General features: G+C 39.1%; 1 protein-coding gene across 11 annotated transcripts in view; it reads right to left on the bottom strand.

The window, feature by feature from the left end:
- The window catches only part of MAPK8 (mitogen-activated protein kinase 8), a 135,167-nt gene that overhangs the window by 13,031 nt on the left and 104,945 nt on the right, over nt 1-17,191 (bottom strand). For 10 of the 11 annotated variants that reach the window (XM_023547180.2, XM_023547182.2, XM_023547181.2 and 7 more), the window contains 6 exons: nt 15,284-15,449; nt 12,720-12,791; nt 11,199-11,381; nt 10,796-10,920; nt 10,002-10,065; nt 3,148-3,225 (listed from right to left, as the gene is read on the bottom strand). In XM_023547180.2, the coding sequence (XP_023402948.1) occupies nt 3,148-3,225; nt 10,002-10,065; nt 10,796-10,920; nt 11,199-11,381; nt 12,720-12,791; nt 15,284-15,449 (688 nt within the window). Of the gene's footprint in view, nt 1-3,147; nt 3,226-10,001; nt 10,066-10,795; nt 10,921-11,198; nt 11,382-12,719; nt 12,792-13,159; nt 13,232-15,283; nt 15,450-17,191 lie in introns of all 11 variants that reach the window. The other variant, XM_064269882.1, reaches the window with a different exon arrangement.

Consider the following 17,191-nt stretch of genomic DNA (forward strand, 5'->3'; position numbering starts at 1 on the left):
GACCTAACAATCTGCCCCTGTAAAGATTAAAAACCCCATGGGGCAGTTCTACTCCGTCACATGGGGTGACTATGAGTCAAAACCTACTTGACAGAACTGAACAACAACTATTAAATATCAATACAAAGCTAATTAATTAAATATACTATTAAATATTTATAATATAGCTTTTAGTTTGTTACAACTCAACTGTGGAGAGAAGGCCATTTCCAAGATAGACAGCCCTTGTCTTAGTCCATTAGGTTCCTAAAAGCTTTCAAAAATCAATCTATATTTTCAACAGGATCTGTATTAAAATTTGGAAGGTCACGTTCCTAATCAATGACTTAAAAAACAAAACTCAAGTATAACCAAAAATGTGATAAGCAGCTACAAAAATTATTTAAGCAAATATATGTCTATAGTGTAAACCCTGGTGGCGTAGTGGTTAAGAGCTACAGCTGCTAACCAAAAGGCCGGCAGTTCAAATCTACCAGGTGCTCCTTGGAAACTCTATGTGGCAGTTCTACTCTGTCCTATAGGGTTGCTATGAGTCGGTAATTTGACTCAATGGCAGTGAGTTGAGAGTTATGTCTACAGTACAACGAAACAGGCATCTGAAACTACACCGCCATCCCTCGGTATCCACGGTGAATTGGTTCTAGGACCCCTCAGATACGACAATCCGGGATTGCACAAGTCCCTGATATAAAATGACACAGTATTTTCACATAAAGCTAGAGCTGGGGCGAGGACAGCGAGGTGCCCACGGCACATGTGTGCCTACTCTGGCAGGTTTTGGTTTCCATCCAGGTGGGGTGTTGAGGAGAAAGGAAGGCTTTTTTCTTCCTGGGTGCCTCATTCCTGCTTGAGGAAGGGATGCCCAGCCTGCCCTTCCTCTGGGACTCTCCCTTGGGGACCCGCCACAGGTGCTCGGGCTGGCTTTCCTGGTGAAAAAAGGTGGACAAATCCTGATTTCAAGAGAAGGTGACTTCTAAAAATTTTGAAGGATCTAAAACTTTTGTACCTGCAGACATCAATAAAGATGAAGAATTTTTACAAGAGTTCAATAGATTAAACGCACTTGCTAATTTTCCAAGTAACTTTGTGGATCCCCCCCTCCCCCCGCCAAATATTTTCAATCCATGGTTGGTTAAATCCGCAGATGTGGAACCCGCAGATAGGGAGGGCCGGCTAGTTTAAACATCTTATCCATAAATAAGATGCTAGATATGACATCCATTTTTTGCTCAGAAGGCAAAAGAGCTTTAGAGGGATGATTAAAATGGCATAGGTCACTCAAATTCAAGAACTATCTGTTGAAATATTACTCAGCCTTCAAGGCCCACCTCAAGTTTCACCTCTTCCATGAAACTGTCCTGAGTCTTGTTGCCGGAGAAGTCCCACTGCCAGCCTGAGGTAAGACAAAATGCTAGAACACCAAGCACTCTGAAGGTATGACAAGCTTGGTTTCAAGTATTAGCTTTTTTATATATTACACTTGTAACCTTACGTTACTTAATTTTTCTGAACTTCTGTTTCCTTATCGGTGATACGTGCACAACAATCCCTATCTTTGTGTTATGGACTGAACTGTATCCCCCCAAAATATGTGCTGTAAATCCTAAACTCTATGACTGTGGTTATAATCCCATTTGGGATTGGGCTGTTTTGTTATGTTAATGAGGTGGAACTAGCGCAGGGTGTGTTCTGAGTCAATCTCTTTTGAGATATAAAAGAGATTAAACACAGGAGCAGAGCAAAGATGGGGGAAAGATAGATGCTAAGCCACATGGAGCTCTCCAAGGAACCAGGAAGCAGAAGCTGAAGAGATAAGGACCATTTCCCAGAGCCCCCAGAGAGAGAAAGTCTTCCCCTAAAGCTGGCACCTTGAATTCAGATTTCCAGCCTCCTAAATGGTGAGAAAGTAAATTAAAGCCACCCACTTCTGGTATTTCTGTTATAGCAGTACAAGATAACTAAGACACTCAGGGTCTTGGGAGCAGAATAAAGTCTATAAACTACCTAAGTGTCTGTCATGTAGTATGTGTTTAAGATGTATATGGTTCCCTGTCATTTAAATTTCACCCTCAGCTCTTTACACTTTCACAAATACTACAATTAAATACAAGGTCAGCTTATAATAAAAGAAAGTTATTTACTCCCTCAAACCAGTTTTCTTCTTAGGGAATGAACATTTTCTAATGGTGGTTTTAACGTTACTGCCTTAGTTCAACAAATCAAGAATACCAAAAAGAGATAGATGGTAAGCTGCCATCACAGGTACCAAATTTTGCAATGAAGGTATTGCTTATTCATCCAAAGTAAAGAGTGTTAAGATCATAGAAAGGTAAATATATTGAATTTTGAGAATTTTTTTCTTTAAAGACAGGGTAACAATGCCAATGAACAAGGGTTTTAACCCTTTGGTGACCCAATTATTTTCTGCTTTGAATTTTTTGTTGATACCATGCGTTTCCATTAATGGAAGCCTCCTGAATCATTTCTTTTTTTTTTTTCCTGAATCATTACGTGTGTCTGAAGTTTTGGTAGGCAGCATGGCTTTTTTCCTGTCTCTTCTCACAAGTCTGCCCTAAGTGTTCAGTGGTGCATAAGAAGTACCACAAATTATACCCCAGAGTCCCCACCAGGGTCTATTGGTACATGCGTGTAACAAATAAAAATTTTCAAAATTTCTATTTTTCCTACCGAAAATGTGGATACCTTATACAATACCCCGTAAAAATAATCATTTGCGGTACACACCCATTTCTTCGGTTTCAAACAGTCATAAAGACTGACACGCACTGTCAGTGGTACAGCAGCTTCCCAATAAACCCCAAAGGCTGACAAAGTTCATGGCTGTTGTATGTACCACCAGGCATGAAACGGTTAAGTTTCTGTTCTTTAAGGGGCTGTCAGTATCAAACAAAATGATGTGTATTTTATGAAGTAGTTACTAATATATTAGTACTTGTGTTAGTACAATTCATTGGTATAATGACGCACTGACGTCTTTCTAATTTAACCAAATTGTATTCCTTACAGTTATTAAACTTCAAATAACAATGGTAGTAAATATGGAAAGAACTGTAGGTTTCAGGTCCACTGAAGATTACAATGCAGTAAGTAAGCTGCAATCTTAACCAAGCTTATATTGTAACCAACCTAAAGGAGAGGGCTGACCCCGTATTACTCCATTCTTGGTTCTCTCCTCCAAGTCCATAACTTCCTTGTATATCAGTTCTGAAAAAGAGATGAACAAAAATCAACTTTTCGAAGTCTAAGAGCCAATCCCACAGATTATATGTTTTAAGTAAAAAACTTTACACATGTTAAGTACTTCAACAGTGCCCTTACAATGGCAGAGGGTCAGCCTAAGATTCACAGGTGTTAACAGCAATCCTTGATCCTCAACTGTGCATTATACTGGAAGAAACTAGAATCTCTGCTGTAGCTACTGTTTCTAAAGTTTAAGGACAGAGCTAGGGTTAGAAGCTTTGTCTTTTTAATCCTGTAGTAACCCACATAACACCATAACGCACTACGTACTATTTGGTAGTACAAATGCTTGTTTAGTTCTGTCTCTACGAGGGCTTGAAACACACATGCTTATTAATTTCTAGTTCCTGAGCCCCCGGATTAGTGCTTAGTACACCGTAGGTGCTCGACAGATATTTGTTAAAAGATTTAAATCAAAGAGTATGTGGAAGCTTGCTTTAATCAGAATAGAATATAAGCACCTTTTCTTAGGACAAGAAAACTGGTAGCCACACTTCTACTCCTTACAAGTACCCTAGCATGACATTCTATCACTGTTGAGAAGATTTCTGCACTTACACGTAACAATCTGATTTTATCTGTTCGTATTTTCTAAAAGGTAAATCGTCACAGGCTTTCCGTAAACGTGAAGGAAGGAAGTAAATGGAGATGCAGGTATAGACTTAGCACCCTTTAGCAGAGAAAATCCCCAAGTCTGGAAGTTCACACCTACTGCCAAAGCACGGGAATCATGCTCAGGATACACAACCTGAATCATCTCCACTCCAACTCCTAGTAAGATTTTTCACGGCCTTAACTTACAGACTAGTGAGCGACAGTGTACACAGTTACAACAGGGGAATAAACTCTGGGAGAAGTGAAGTGCTAAGTACGTCTTTTAAAATTCAGGTCATCACGTTTATGTAAAGCACACGTGCTTGTGCAGAAGAGAGATCACAAGGCTGGCCTGAGCCTGCTGTCCTTAGAAAGACCTGCTTGCAGGTTAGTTCTTGGCTGGCTTCTGGGAACCTGGATTTCAGGAGGGTCCCCACATTAACTGTGCAAACAGTATGGGTTATGCGGAACACCTGCTTCCTTCTGGGGAGTCTGGAATTTCGGTTCGTCTTAGGCAGAGGGTGACTACCGACCAACCCCAACTAAAACCCTGGGCACTGATTCTCTGACAGGCCTCCCTCACAGACGTTTCGCTTGGGCTGTCACAGCTCATTGCTGGGGAATTGTGCATCCTGTGATCCCACAAGGAGAGGGCTCTTGGAAGCTTATGCCTGGGTTCTTCTGGACTTAGCCCCACAAGCTTTTTCCCTTTGCGAATTTTGCTTTGTATTCTTTCACTGTAACCAGTCAGAGCCACGAGGACGACCATACGCTGAGGCCCACTGAGTCTTCCCAGTGAATCATCGAACCTGAGGGTGGTCTCGGAACCCCGAACACGATATACATTTGTTTGTATATGCATACAGTGAGAGGTCCAGACACCAAACTATCGGGGCTGCGGGTGGAGAAAACCTTGTATACTTGCATATATTTCCTATTCTTCTACAGTATTTGCATTTTTTAGTAATACTGACATTCGGGGAAGAAAATGTTTTATATTTTGTACTTTCTGTATGTCTATATAATTTGAATTTTTAACAAAGAGAAAGAAATACTGTCATAATTAATAAAACTGACAAAGTTACCTTGGTACAGGCCATTTTAAGACATGAGAAAGATGTCTGTGGCGTTCCTGACTCACATTACGCGATGCAAGTCAGGCTACAAAATGCAAAGGTGCACGGCCGAAGCCGACAAATCTCACTCGAAAAATCAACTTAAAATCTGTTTAAGGCCTCTTCATGAAATTATGCTTTAAAAAAGCTCTATTCTCGTTCAAATTAACAGTGACTTCTCATGAAATAGGTTATAAACTGAGAGCAGTCGCAAGTGGCTTAAAAGGCAAGTTTTACTTTATGATTATTTTTGAAGTGTTGTTTTTTTACTATAAAATATTCAAAGCAGAAAAAAAGTAAACTCTCTCCTCCCAATAAAAAAGCAACCACTGCAAACATTTTGTCATATATTCTTCTAATTTCTAAATTTGCACCTAGATTTTTAAGTTAATTGCATTTAAACCATACTGTTTTTATACTGCTTTTTTCACTTAATTTCAACTATTTTCACGTCATCATACAGCTTCATAACATTAATAAACACAATATTTCAATGAGTAGATGTAGGACAATTGATTAGTTTTTTTTTTTTTTCTGTTATTAAACATTTAGATTTTACCAATTACCTTCCTATCATAAAGAAGGCAGTAACTAACATTTTGGTACATAAAAGTTTTCTGGTACTTAGCACTATTTCCATAAGAATTAAGGACACTTTAAGGACAAAAGCAACCATTTGATTTTGTAGTTCTGCTTCTCTTGAAAAACTGAAAAAGACAGAACTTCAGACTACACAGAGCCCTGGTGGCACAGTGGTTAAGAGTTCCGCTGCTAACCAAAAAGGCTGGCAGTTCGAATCCACCAGTTGCTCTTTGGAAACCCTAAGGGGCAAGTTCTACCCTGTCCTATAGGGCTGCTATGAGTCGGAACCAACTTAATGGTAGTGGGGTTTTTTTTTTGTGTGTGTGTGTGTGGTCAAACAACACTGTTTATTATAAAAAAAGATCCAACTAATAACTTACATCTGGACTGAAAGACTATAAGCAAACTACATGCCTGAGAAGATGCTGCTGTTTCCCTGAGAGCAATGACTCTCTAATAGGGTATGTCCCTTGCAGGGACTCTTTGGAAGCTGTGCCTATGGAACTGTTATAACAGATACTTGGTCCCACTTCGGACACTGGACTTCTAAACCAGGGTAACTCCACACCCACCCCGGAAATCTTGTTCTCTCACTAGGAGGCCAAAGAGAAGAGCTGCTGGGCAGCTGTGTAGAATGCTGGGAGGGCTACTCCCACTGAGGAGAACCATGGGACGCCATCCTGCTGACACATGGGCTTCCTGCCCTGTACTCTTCTAAGTGTATATGCTGTCAAATGGGGCCTGTTCAAACCTTGTGAGTCTGAATGCCCACTTATGAACAGCCTTCTGATGAATGTTACAGACATTCATCATCTTCTCTGTGTCACGGAATCCTTTCAGAGTTTCATCAAAGCTATGAACCCTCTAAATGGACAAACAAAAATGTGCATAGAATTTCAAGGGGTCCTTGTATTTCCTGATGAATAAACTTATGATTAAAAATCCCTGATTACAGGGGAAAAGGGTAAGGTAACATTTATGTTACAAATAAAGTAACACAGAAATGGAATTCCTTTGAATGAGTAGGAGCTAGAGACATCTACATTTGCCTGCTACAGTAACCTTCTTGGGCTTCCAAACAGAAAGGTATGAAGTCTTGATAGAATTAAAAATACCAGATGTTTTTTTCTCAAAGAAACAAAGAGGAATGGTAAGCATTTAAGACAGGAAGAAAAGAAAATAGCACCCCTTTGTGAAAAGGGATTAAGGCAGAACCAGAGATAATTAAGGGTGCTAACTAGGCAAAGTAAACTGTAGTTAGTTAATGGCTTTGGCAATGGGTTTTTCTTTCTGCTATGACACTGAAGGGTCACTACAGGGTCACTACGAGTCAGAATTAACTCGACAGCAAAGAATTTGGTTTTTTGGTTTTTATGACACTAAAACTCTTAGGCATATCTTTAAAAAAGGCAGTTTGTGGGCAATTACAGAACTGTACTTGGGGCTAGGAGACAAAGATGAATAATAAAGGTAAACATTTTTAAAGAAATTAAAAAAAAAAAACCCAAATACATCCTTATAGAGACAAAAATACTGTATTTTACTGATTTTAAGATGTACTTTTCTCAGTTTAAAATCTCTGAAATTGGGCTTCATGTTATGATCAATGGCACAGTGCAACTGGCAGTATTTTCTCTTAGTGGCACATAATGGTGTGTCTGAACAGCTGGTGGCATATTCAGATTTTATGAAACACCGTAAATGTCTGCTTTAACTGTAGTGGCATATACAGGCACTAGGTTGGACATTTTAATTCGCTGGTCCACAGTTGTATCTGTGTATATTACTTATTACAGATAGAGATGCAATTCGATCATTCCGTTGGGCTCTGGAGAGTCTAGCAATGTGTTTCCCAAAGTCAACTTGGAGAAAACTGATCTCTGGTTATTCCTAAGAATACATAAATTTAGAGATTTATAAACCTGTTTAGGTTTATACGTTACCAGTGCCTTCTGCCTAATACTTTGACAAGTATCCCGTGTGTATTTGTGTGTGCACGTGCACCCATGTGCTGTAGGTGAAGGTTTTACAAAGCTAATTAGTTTCCCATTCAATAGTGTATATCCGAATTGTTTCATGACAATGGTTGTAATCACCCCAATTTGTCAGCAGTTACCACCCTGAGTTTCCTGTTTTTATTTGTCTAGTTTTCTTGCCCTTTCCTGCCTTCTCATCTTTGCTTCTGGGCAGATGTTGCCCTTTTGGTCTCACACAGATGACTGTTCTAAGAGCACTTTGCTCGCAGATATTGTTTATTTTATAGGCCTGTCTATTATTTGGCTGAAAGGTGATCTCTGGGAATGGCTTCAGTTCCAAGTGAGAAGGGTGTTTAAGGGTCACAGTCTTGGGGATTCCTCCAGGCTCTCTTGGACTAGTAAATCTGATCTTTTTTATGAATTTGAATTTTTGTTCTACATTTTTTCCCCCACTCTAACCAGGTCCTTCTATTGTGATCCTGGTTAAAGCAGTCAGTAGTGGTAGCCAGGCACCATCTAGTTCTTCTGGTCTCAGCCTAGTGGAGGCTGTGGTTTGTGCGGGCCGTTAGTCCTTGGGACTAATTGTTTCCTTGAGTCTTTGGTTTCCTTCCCTCTCCTTTGCTCCAGATGGAAAGAGATCAATAGTGGTATCTTAGATGGCCATTTGCAAGCTTTTAAGACCCTGCTAGTTACTTACCAAAGTAGGATGTAGAATGTTTTCCTTGTGACCTATGTTATGCCAACTGACCTAGATGTCCCCTAAAACTATGGACCTTAAACCTCAAGCCCAGTAACTCAGTCCCACGAGATGTCTGGTTACATCTAAGATGCTTCCATGACTGTGCCCCTTGTGTACTCTATTATAGATATGAATATACATGCAGCACATACAATATGCATGTAGAAACATCCACAGGCCAAATGTGTTCATGCACGTGGGGGTGCTCCCCACACGCCCTCCCGCACCTATTCAGTATACATATCTACCTACGTATCCACTCATAAATTGTTATTACTGTCATCACAAGATTGTATATGTTCTAGTACTTACCTTTGTTGCCTTTTATTCTTGCTTACCTCTGTCTTCCTTGCCTTGGCTACGCTGTGCTGACTTCCACCATATCGTGTAGTGCCTTTCCCTTCACCAAAGTTAACATGTGTCTACTATCTAGTTAGCGGTTTTCCCTCCCTCTCCATCCCATTCCTGGTAGCCATCAAGATTTTTTTCTTTCTGTGTGTAAACCTTTCCTTGACTATTTATAAGAGTAGTCTCATATAACATTTGTCCTTTTGTGATTGACTTATTCTACTCAGCATAATGTCCTCCAGATTCATCCATGTTGTGAGATGTTTCACGGACTCATCGTTATTTACTGTTGCGTAGTATTCCATTGTGTGTATGTACCATAGTTTGTTTATCCATTCATCTGCTGGGGGGCACTTAGGTTGTTTCCATCTTTTTGCTATTGTGAATAATGCTGCAGTGAACATGGTGTGCGTATGTCTATTTGTGTCGTGGCTCTTATTTCTCTAGGATATATTCCTAGGAGTGGAACTGCTGGATTGTATGGTATTTCTACATCTACCTTTTTAAGGAAGCGCCATACCATTTACATAGTGGTTGTATGATACTTATCTCTTAATAACAAGTCTTCTGTCTCCACTTTAAGACAAGGTAAATAAGGGGCCTTGTGATTTGCCCAAAGCCACCTAGTTACAAAAATGGTCAAAACACTAAATGTCAACAACGCACTCGGTGGTAAACAAGATCTAAAAATGACCTGGCCCAAATGTCTCAGAGGATCTTCAAAAAAGAAAGAATTTACTGTTAGTGAGGGTGGGGCTAAGCAGGGCTCCCATACAATGTGATGGATGTGTGAATGGCTGTAATTTATCACACTCGGAGAGTAATTTGGAAGTAACTGCATTTTCTCACACGTGCACAATAACACTGCAAGGGCTGTCTGTGATAGAAACAGAACTAGACACAACTTAAAATACTCTTAAAGAGGGAACACAAAATAGAAACTGTGACATGTCCATGTAGCAAAACACTAGCCAGCCATTAAACCAAATGAGGCAGATACATGGATCAAGAGAGAATAATCTCCAAGGTACACCGTTACATCAACAAAGCAAGTGCACAGAGTATGCAACCACGTGTGGTTAAAAAGGTGGGCACAGAGAGGAGGGAAACACTAAACACACACATTTGTGTTTGCATATTCCTAGACTATGGAAGAATATAAAAGAAACCTTGACAGTGTCTGTCTCTGGGGTGGAAACTTGGGAGATTAAAAGTTAGGAAAGGAAGGAGAATTACTCTCCACTTTTATAAAAATACTAACAATCTTATTACCAAACAGCAGCTGTGAATAATAGAAAATCTTTAATTTCCCTAATGTGAAGAATAAACCAGCAAAACCAGCCAGCAGTTCTTGAACGTCTTCCCTAAGAGCTGGGTGAAGGCTACCTTTCCACTCCTCGATGGTGTGCTCCCTTTCGTCTAACTGCTTGTCGGGGATCTTGGGTGGTGGCTGAAAGACACAAGGCAACGACTAAGTTCAGCTTACTGAGAATAAATACACTCTTACAAGTACTTCAACCATTAATCAGACGGGGGAGTTGTAACACGCATCAGCGGAGTCAGATTGATCAACCGACAACCTTCTTATGCAGAGAGACTAGTTCTGGAAGGCGACTCGCTTCAGGGAGAAAGGGTGCTTAGCCATCATTGTTTTTTTTTACTTCTTGCTTCTGAAATGGTCACATTTTATTTATATCATGGAAACAAAAATTATTTGTTTTATAACTGAATTAGGATGTTCCTCAAAGCAGCTCCTCTAGTCAGGTTTCAGGGCAAGAAGGCAAGGATCAATGGGAAGCAACTTTACTGTGTGTACAAAGACGCCTGGAATCTCTGAGTGATGCAAACGGTTAGTGCTCTTGGGTGTTAACGGCAAGGCTGACAGTTCAAGTACACCCAGAGGCACCTCAGCAGAAAGGCCTGACGATCTCCTCGTAAAAACGAGCCCCAAACACCCTACGGAGTACAGCTCTACCCTGACGCGCAGGCTGGCACGTGTCAGAGCTGACTCCCTTGGTGGAGGAGAAGGTGCTCCAATGTGCTCATCTGCTTAAGGCACTCCGAAAAACACCACCATCGTTTATCTGCACTTTATTTAAGTTTAAAAAGTCTCCTCAACCTAGCTTTATTCTAACTTTAAGAATGCAATATATTCCCCAAACATGAAGAAAAGCACTTACAGCTTCTGCTTCAGAAGGGTCATACCAGACATTGATGTACGGGTGCTGGAGAGCTTCGTCTACAGAGATCCTCTTAGATGCATCTATTACCAGCATTTTGGATAACAAATCCCTTGCCTGACTGGCTGCAAAGACAGGGATGTTAATGTACACACAGCGTGTAAAGGTTTTCAAGTTATCATTAAGAGACTACAATTAATTTTTGAAGTATATGTTTTTAAAAAAATACGTTTTACTACAAAATCAGGTCAAATATACGATTAAAATACATAAAATTAAGAATAACTAAAACCTCACATTGTTCTACCACCCAGAGGTAACCATGGGTTATTCCCACAGGAATTTGAATGAACGCACACACACACACAAAATGAGGTTAAATGTATATATTTATAAAAGGTACCTTTAAGTTTGTTGTGTTCCGAGTCAGCTGGGAAAAGTACATCGGGGAAGAGTTTCTCAAAGCTATATCCAGCATATTTAGGTCTGTTTTCAACATAAGTCCTTACTGTTGGTTGCAGTTTCTTCATGAATTCAGGACATGGTGTTCCAAGCTGTTCAATAACTTTATTCCACTGATCAATATCTAATATCAAGTTGCTAAGAAAAATACTCCATAGCTAATGTTCAACATATACATCATAACCATATTAAAATAACAAGAAAATGGCTCTTTTAAAAAATCCTAAGAAAGAATGTGGCAGCTATCAATTATATGTCTTACAGCCACACTGCAAAAGGCGGAGACTGCAGGTGGACAGAAAGGATCAATAAATAAGCCCGGTTAACTTTATTTATTGTGTGTGTACGTGTGGGGGAGGGGCTACTAATACTGATCTTACTACAGAAATGGAAGCGAAAATTCAGAAATTTTAAGTACAAATTATAAGTGACTCAAAGAATAATGGTAATCATCACCCACGGGACACTAAATGCAAACGGCACACAATTCCGGCCTACAAAACCTGCCTCCTCTTCCAGCTTATCAGAAATGTGAATGCATCCCCTGGAGAGTAAGGACTGTTTCTGCAAGTCCTGCCCTTGAGTTTCCTACATCAACAGCGAACGCGCAGCAGGAAGAAAATGACAGCTGTGGAGAAGGTGGCATTTTCTTTTGCCACTCTTTATGTAGCTTACGTTAATAACTTTTATTTTTTTAAAGCTCTGAGACTTCTTTGAAAAAGATCAACACTTGGCTAAGTTGTAAAGGTTAGGATTTTCTGATCTCCTTTCTCCTAGATTTTACACTCCAGGCCCTTGAAGAAGAAGGCCTATTGTAACTTAGCGAATATGGTGTTTCCATTTCTTCCTCCTAAAACAACTCTAAGTAACTCTTACTAGTTGATAAACACATGATGGATCACTGTTAATATGAGTATTAAAAATAGTCAGATGAACAAAAAGCACGAACCCAAATCTAATCATCACCATATAAAACAATTACTGTTCAAGTTCTCAGATGGCAGGATTAATGTTATGTTGTGTAATGAGACAACAAGCGAAAGACAAAGCACACAGAACATAAACAATGAAAAGGGGGGAAGGAAAACAAAAGTGTGACCAAAAGCACCAGACAGCTCCGAAATCTGTATCAAATCCGAAGTACCTCTAGACTTACTCAAGTATATAACTATTAGAAATTCTTAATGCAAGCTATGATTAATGATTTAGGTTAAATAAATCAATTCAAAGCCAGCAAGTAACTGGATAATTATAATTGAGCAGTTTTCTGAATTGACATATGAAACAACCAATAAATGAGGGGAAGGAAGGTCTGTGTTAAATAGCAGGTGGTATTTTCAAAGCGTAATTTAACATTATTATTTATTAGGGAGAGACAAAATACATTATACCTGACCAAGCTGGAGTGCTGTCATACATTTTGACCTTTAGAGGCTACATTTTAGGCCAAAGATAAGGATACGATCTGTACCTGGGAACAAAACACCACCTTTGATCATTTCTCCCATGATGCACCCAACTGACCAAATGTCAACTGAAAACAAAATGCAATGACATTAACATAAAGGTTTTGGTTAAAATAAAAAAAAAATATATAAACATTAAAAAAACACACACACACACACCATGTACAGTTTAAAATGATAAAAAGCAATATAAAAAAAAAAAATGAGTGACAGTGGATGGGCTCTGACTACCAGCAGAGACTGTATGTCCTACTGCCAGGTGCAGCCTAGAAACATTCCAGCTTCTTACCCACATAATTTTTTGAACTGTAACAGCCACAAACTTCATGTCTCTTAAGTAAAACACAGCTATGAATGTGCCGTGTTCATTTTCTTCAGAGAACACACAGAACTTCGTCGCCTCGCTAACTGAACTGCTGCAGCAGCACAAGGATACAGTCCCTTCCTGGAAAGAGGATTTTGTGGCAAACCATTTCTCCCATAATGCACCCCACAGACCATAAATCCACTTATGTTTGCAGCACAAAAGAAGGAAAAGCAAAGCAAAAGGTCATTTAAAATCAAAGAAGCATAGTATGACTGCATTATATAATATTATATAACATTATATAACAGCTGCAAAAACATCAGAAAAAGAAAAAAGTGATTTTAATTTTAGCTAATGGAATAAATTTAAAACAAAATATTTTCCAAAAGGCTTTGATTCACAAAAGAAAACAAAGTGTGGTCATTTAACTACACATCTAATTTTAAAGTGAGAGCAATGCACAGAATTACATAATAAGAAAGCCTATCTATTTTGTACCTAATAATTTGTTGATAAAGTATGGAACAGAACCAGACACAAACTTTGAAAATAAGGCTAAAAACGTACATGAGGTAGCGGGATTGTAAACGTGAAATCTTTCTGTGATTCTGAAGCGCCACTGTGCATTATACTCTTTCTTTAAGTCAAATAAAAGCAAAAAGCATGAGCAGAAAAAATTTAGCATATTAAAATATTTAACACATAGATTGTATCTCAGTAAAAAGTTAAAGCTCTTCAAAATTTTCCAAGCTAGATTAAACATATTTATTTAGCTGAGACATACTGTGTTTATTCTAAATTAAAAGTCAAATTACTTTCTTGGCAACATCACACTACATTTACCCTACTATCCCAAAAGAAACAAGAACACAGAGAATAAACAACTAAGAAAAGTTAGTAACAGCAGTGTATCTCCTATGTCTCCTACAGAAAGCCTTTTAAATCCCTCAACAACACTTCTTTTTGTTCCGGAAGTCAGTTTTGGCTGGGTGCGGCATGGAAGTTCCCACAGACTCTTTGCCAGAGTCTCCCAGCAAACTTACTCACTCTCCCAACTTCAAACGGAAGCTCTGGCCAGTGCTGAAAAGGATCTGCCAGACAAGGAACAGACAATTTGGGGATTTCCACCTGCTTTATTAAAACTAACAACATACCCTGAAATTCACACCTTTGGGTTAGAATAGCAGATAAAAAGGGGAGAGTTATGGCCACAGTTCAGGAGGAGAAGGGGGAAGAGTAAGTAATTTAAAAGGAAAAGCCTCAGAAACTCGCTTTGGTTCTGAAGTTTGAACGCCCAAATTCTTTAAGGGCAAGAATGGATGTTAGAGAGAAGTACACCCTTTACCACGTCAGAGCCCTCGGGAAGTTAGCGTCTGTACTTTCTGCTACTTCACTGAAGAGTCTTAAGAGTGAAACTGGAAATAACTTTTGGAAAACCTAAGGAAATGAAGTTTTCCTAAAATTTTAGACCAACCTTTTTGTATATTTTGGTATGATTCAACATTCATGAAAATTTAATATTCATAAATCAGTCCATTAGAAAAAATTTTTTTCCAAGAATTTTTCTGGCAAAAAGCTATTACATTAAGTCTTCCCCTACAGATTGGTAGAGAGTCATGAACTTTCATTAAATATCCATGACACAACTTCTGTACGTAATCTTAACAAAAAGATTTTAAAAGCCGCAACGAGGAGAAGAGATACCGTCAATTTCAGTGAAGGCTTTCTAAGAACATGGTAAGCCTTATTCATATACAAAACTAGCTCTAAAGGGCTCTGCTGCTTCCTCCTCCAACAGGCCACCTTAATTACCCTGGCTCCGAAGAATGACCTTATTGTAGCTCTGCAGGTTTACACCAAGTGCTATGGCTATTACTTGACAGTAAGTCACTCAGCTGACAACTCTAAGTTCAATAGGAAAAGGTGAATTAACTCTCACGTTTTATGCTGGTACATAGGAAAACCAATAATCCTAGGCAAGAAAATAGCATATATTCAGTTTTAGGGGCCACAGCAGCAATTTCTTTAGTTAATGGTGGTATTGATGGTGTGTGTATTTGTATTTAAACAGGGCCCTGAGTTTTTCCAAACATTTCGGACAAAATGTGTAGTTACTTTCAAGCTCCTGATACACATTTAAATCAGTGATACACATTTACTTGGGGACTTCAGCTTACACATTTCGCATAAAAAACCTGGTGAACAAAAGAACATAAATGAGAACTGTATTTCAAGTAAGTGAGGTTTGCTGACCGTTTTCTTTGTAGCCCATCCCCAGGATGACCTCGGGGGCTCTGTAGTAGCGAGTCACCACATAAGGTGTCATCATGAAGCTCGTTCCTGCAGTTCTGGCCAGTCCAAAGTCAAGAATCTTCAAAGTGCAGTCTGATTTTACTACTATATTACTGGGCTTTAAGTCCTTTAAAAAAAAAAAAAAAAAGGCAACAAAAAAACCCCTGCTATGATATATACGAACATCTTGCAGTTCCCAGTTGTTACCCTGTTGTTTGCACAATGATTCATGTTGACTGTTCATCTCTCTCACTGTAACAGATCTCAGTGCAGAGACTCAGCACAACTGAGAAATTAGCTTTGTGGACTTTTTTTAATTTATAAATATATAGAGTTGTTAGAGAGCTTAGTAATATTTTATTTACTAGCAATTTGATTAGCTAGAAATTTTAGGTGAAATGGAGTAAAAGATTTAAAAAGGCATCCCAAAGCTCACATAAGAGCTATTATGGTAAAAGAGAGGTGGTACTTACGGTCATCTACATATTACACTACCAGTATTTTTTTTAAACCACAATAAGCTTTCTACAGATACTATGGACCAACAATGGGTTATCCTCTGCCTTTTGTATTGTCTAATGTCCATTTATAAAATAACAGAATAGTCATTATTAGTCTTTCCATTATTAATTTCCCATGTGAAATCACACAAATTTGCTTAAAAAATTTTGTCTGCCTGTAGAAGCAGGACGTCATTATCTTAGTGTCATAATCCATATAATTACTTGCTGTTGAAACATCTTGGTGAAGAATTTTCCACTTGGCCCACTGAAAAGAAGGCAGCAGCATGGGCACTCATGGCTCATGCTCAAAGCACTCTGCCTTTAGCTCCAATGAACCCTATTATGAACCAAGGGACCAAAGAAGAAAGCAAGCATATACCCACAGCACAAATATACCCCATTGTCTGTACTGGGGTGCAGTATTTAGGACTTCGGCTCATGTGTTAAGTATCAGTGATTACAAAGGAAAAAAACACTGGCCTTAAAGACAAGATCTCTTTTGTAATGCTTGTGGTCAGGAAAGCATGTATGTTATCTTTAAGATATTCTGTCAGGCCATCATGGATGGCTTGAAAACATATATCTAACAGTTTTGTGAAATTAAACATAAAAAGATGTAAACAGGCTTTGTTTATTGTTGTTGATTTTGACTCATAGCGACTGTCCCATAGGGTTCCCAAGCAGCAGCTGGTGGACTTGAACTGCTGACCTTCTGCTGAACAGCTGTAGCTCTTAACCACTGTGCCACCAGGGCTCCTGCATCAACATGCTTAGTGAAACAAAATGAGGATTTTCATTATTGCCATTCTGTAAATGCAAAGTTGTCAGTATTTCCAAGATACATTATTTCACCAAGCTAACACTGCATGTTCAAGAACAAATATTACAAACTTGGTTACTTTTGCAATGTCTATGGTGACAAAGATCAGTGGTTTTTTGCACTAGTACATTTTGGTCTAGAAATAAGGCTCCATTCCGAAATACTTCATTTCAGAGGAATTAACAGCAACACAACTATTTTAGGAATAGATGATGTTGTTAAGAAAAAAACTATGAAAAATGCCTCAGAGAATACGAACTAAAATTCACCCTTGAATGTCGGCGTGAGTCTTCCTAAAGATGCCAGTAATGCTGCTGAATACATATGAGAATAATTCCGCAACTATGAATGTGTGGAAGAGGCTGTGGAGCTAAGCTAACAGTCTATCCCCTCCCTCCCACTCTTCCAGCCCCTTACAGTCAGGCAAGGGCACATGATTAGTTCTGGCTAATAGGATGTGAGCAGGAACAAAAACTAGAAGGGCTGGCATACAGCCTCCTGCCCTCCCTACTCTGGTGATCAGTCACGTTTCAGAGAGGGAACCCT

This window comes from Loxodonta africana, chromosome 16 (genome assembly GCF_030014295.1).
Source record: "Loxodonta africana isolate mLoxAfr1 chromosome 16, mLoxAfr1.hap2, whole genome shotgun sequence".
NCBI lineage: Eukaryota > Metazoa > Chordata > Mammalia > Proboscidea > Elephantidae > Loxodonta > Loxodonta africana.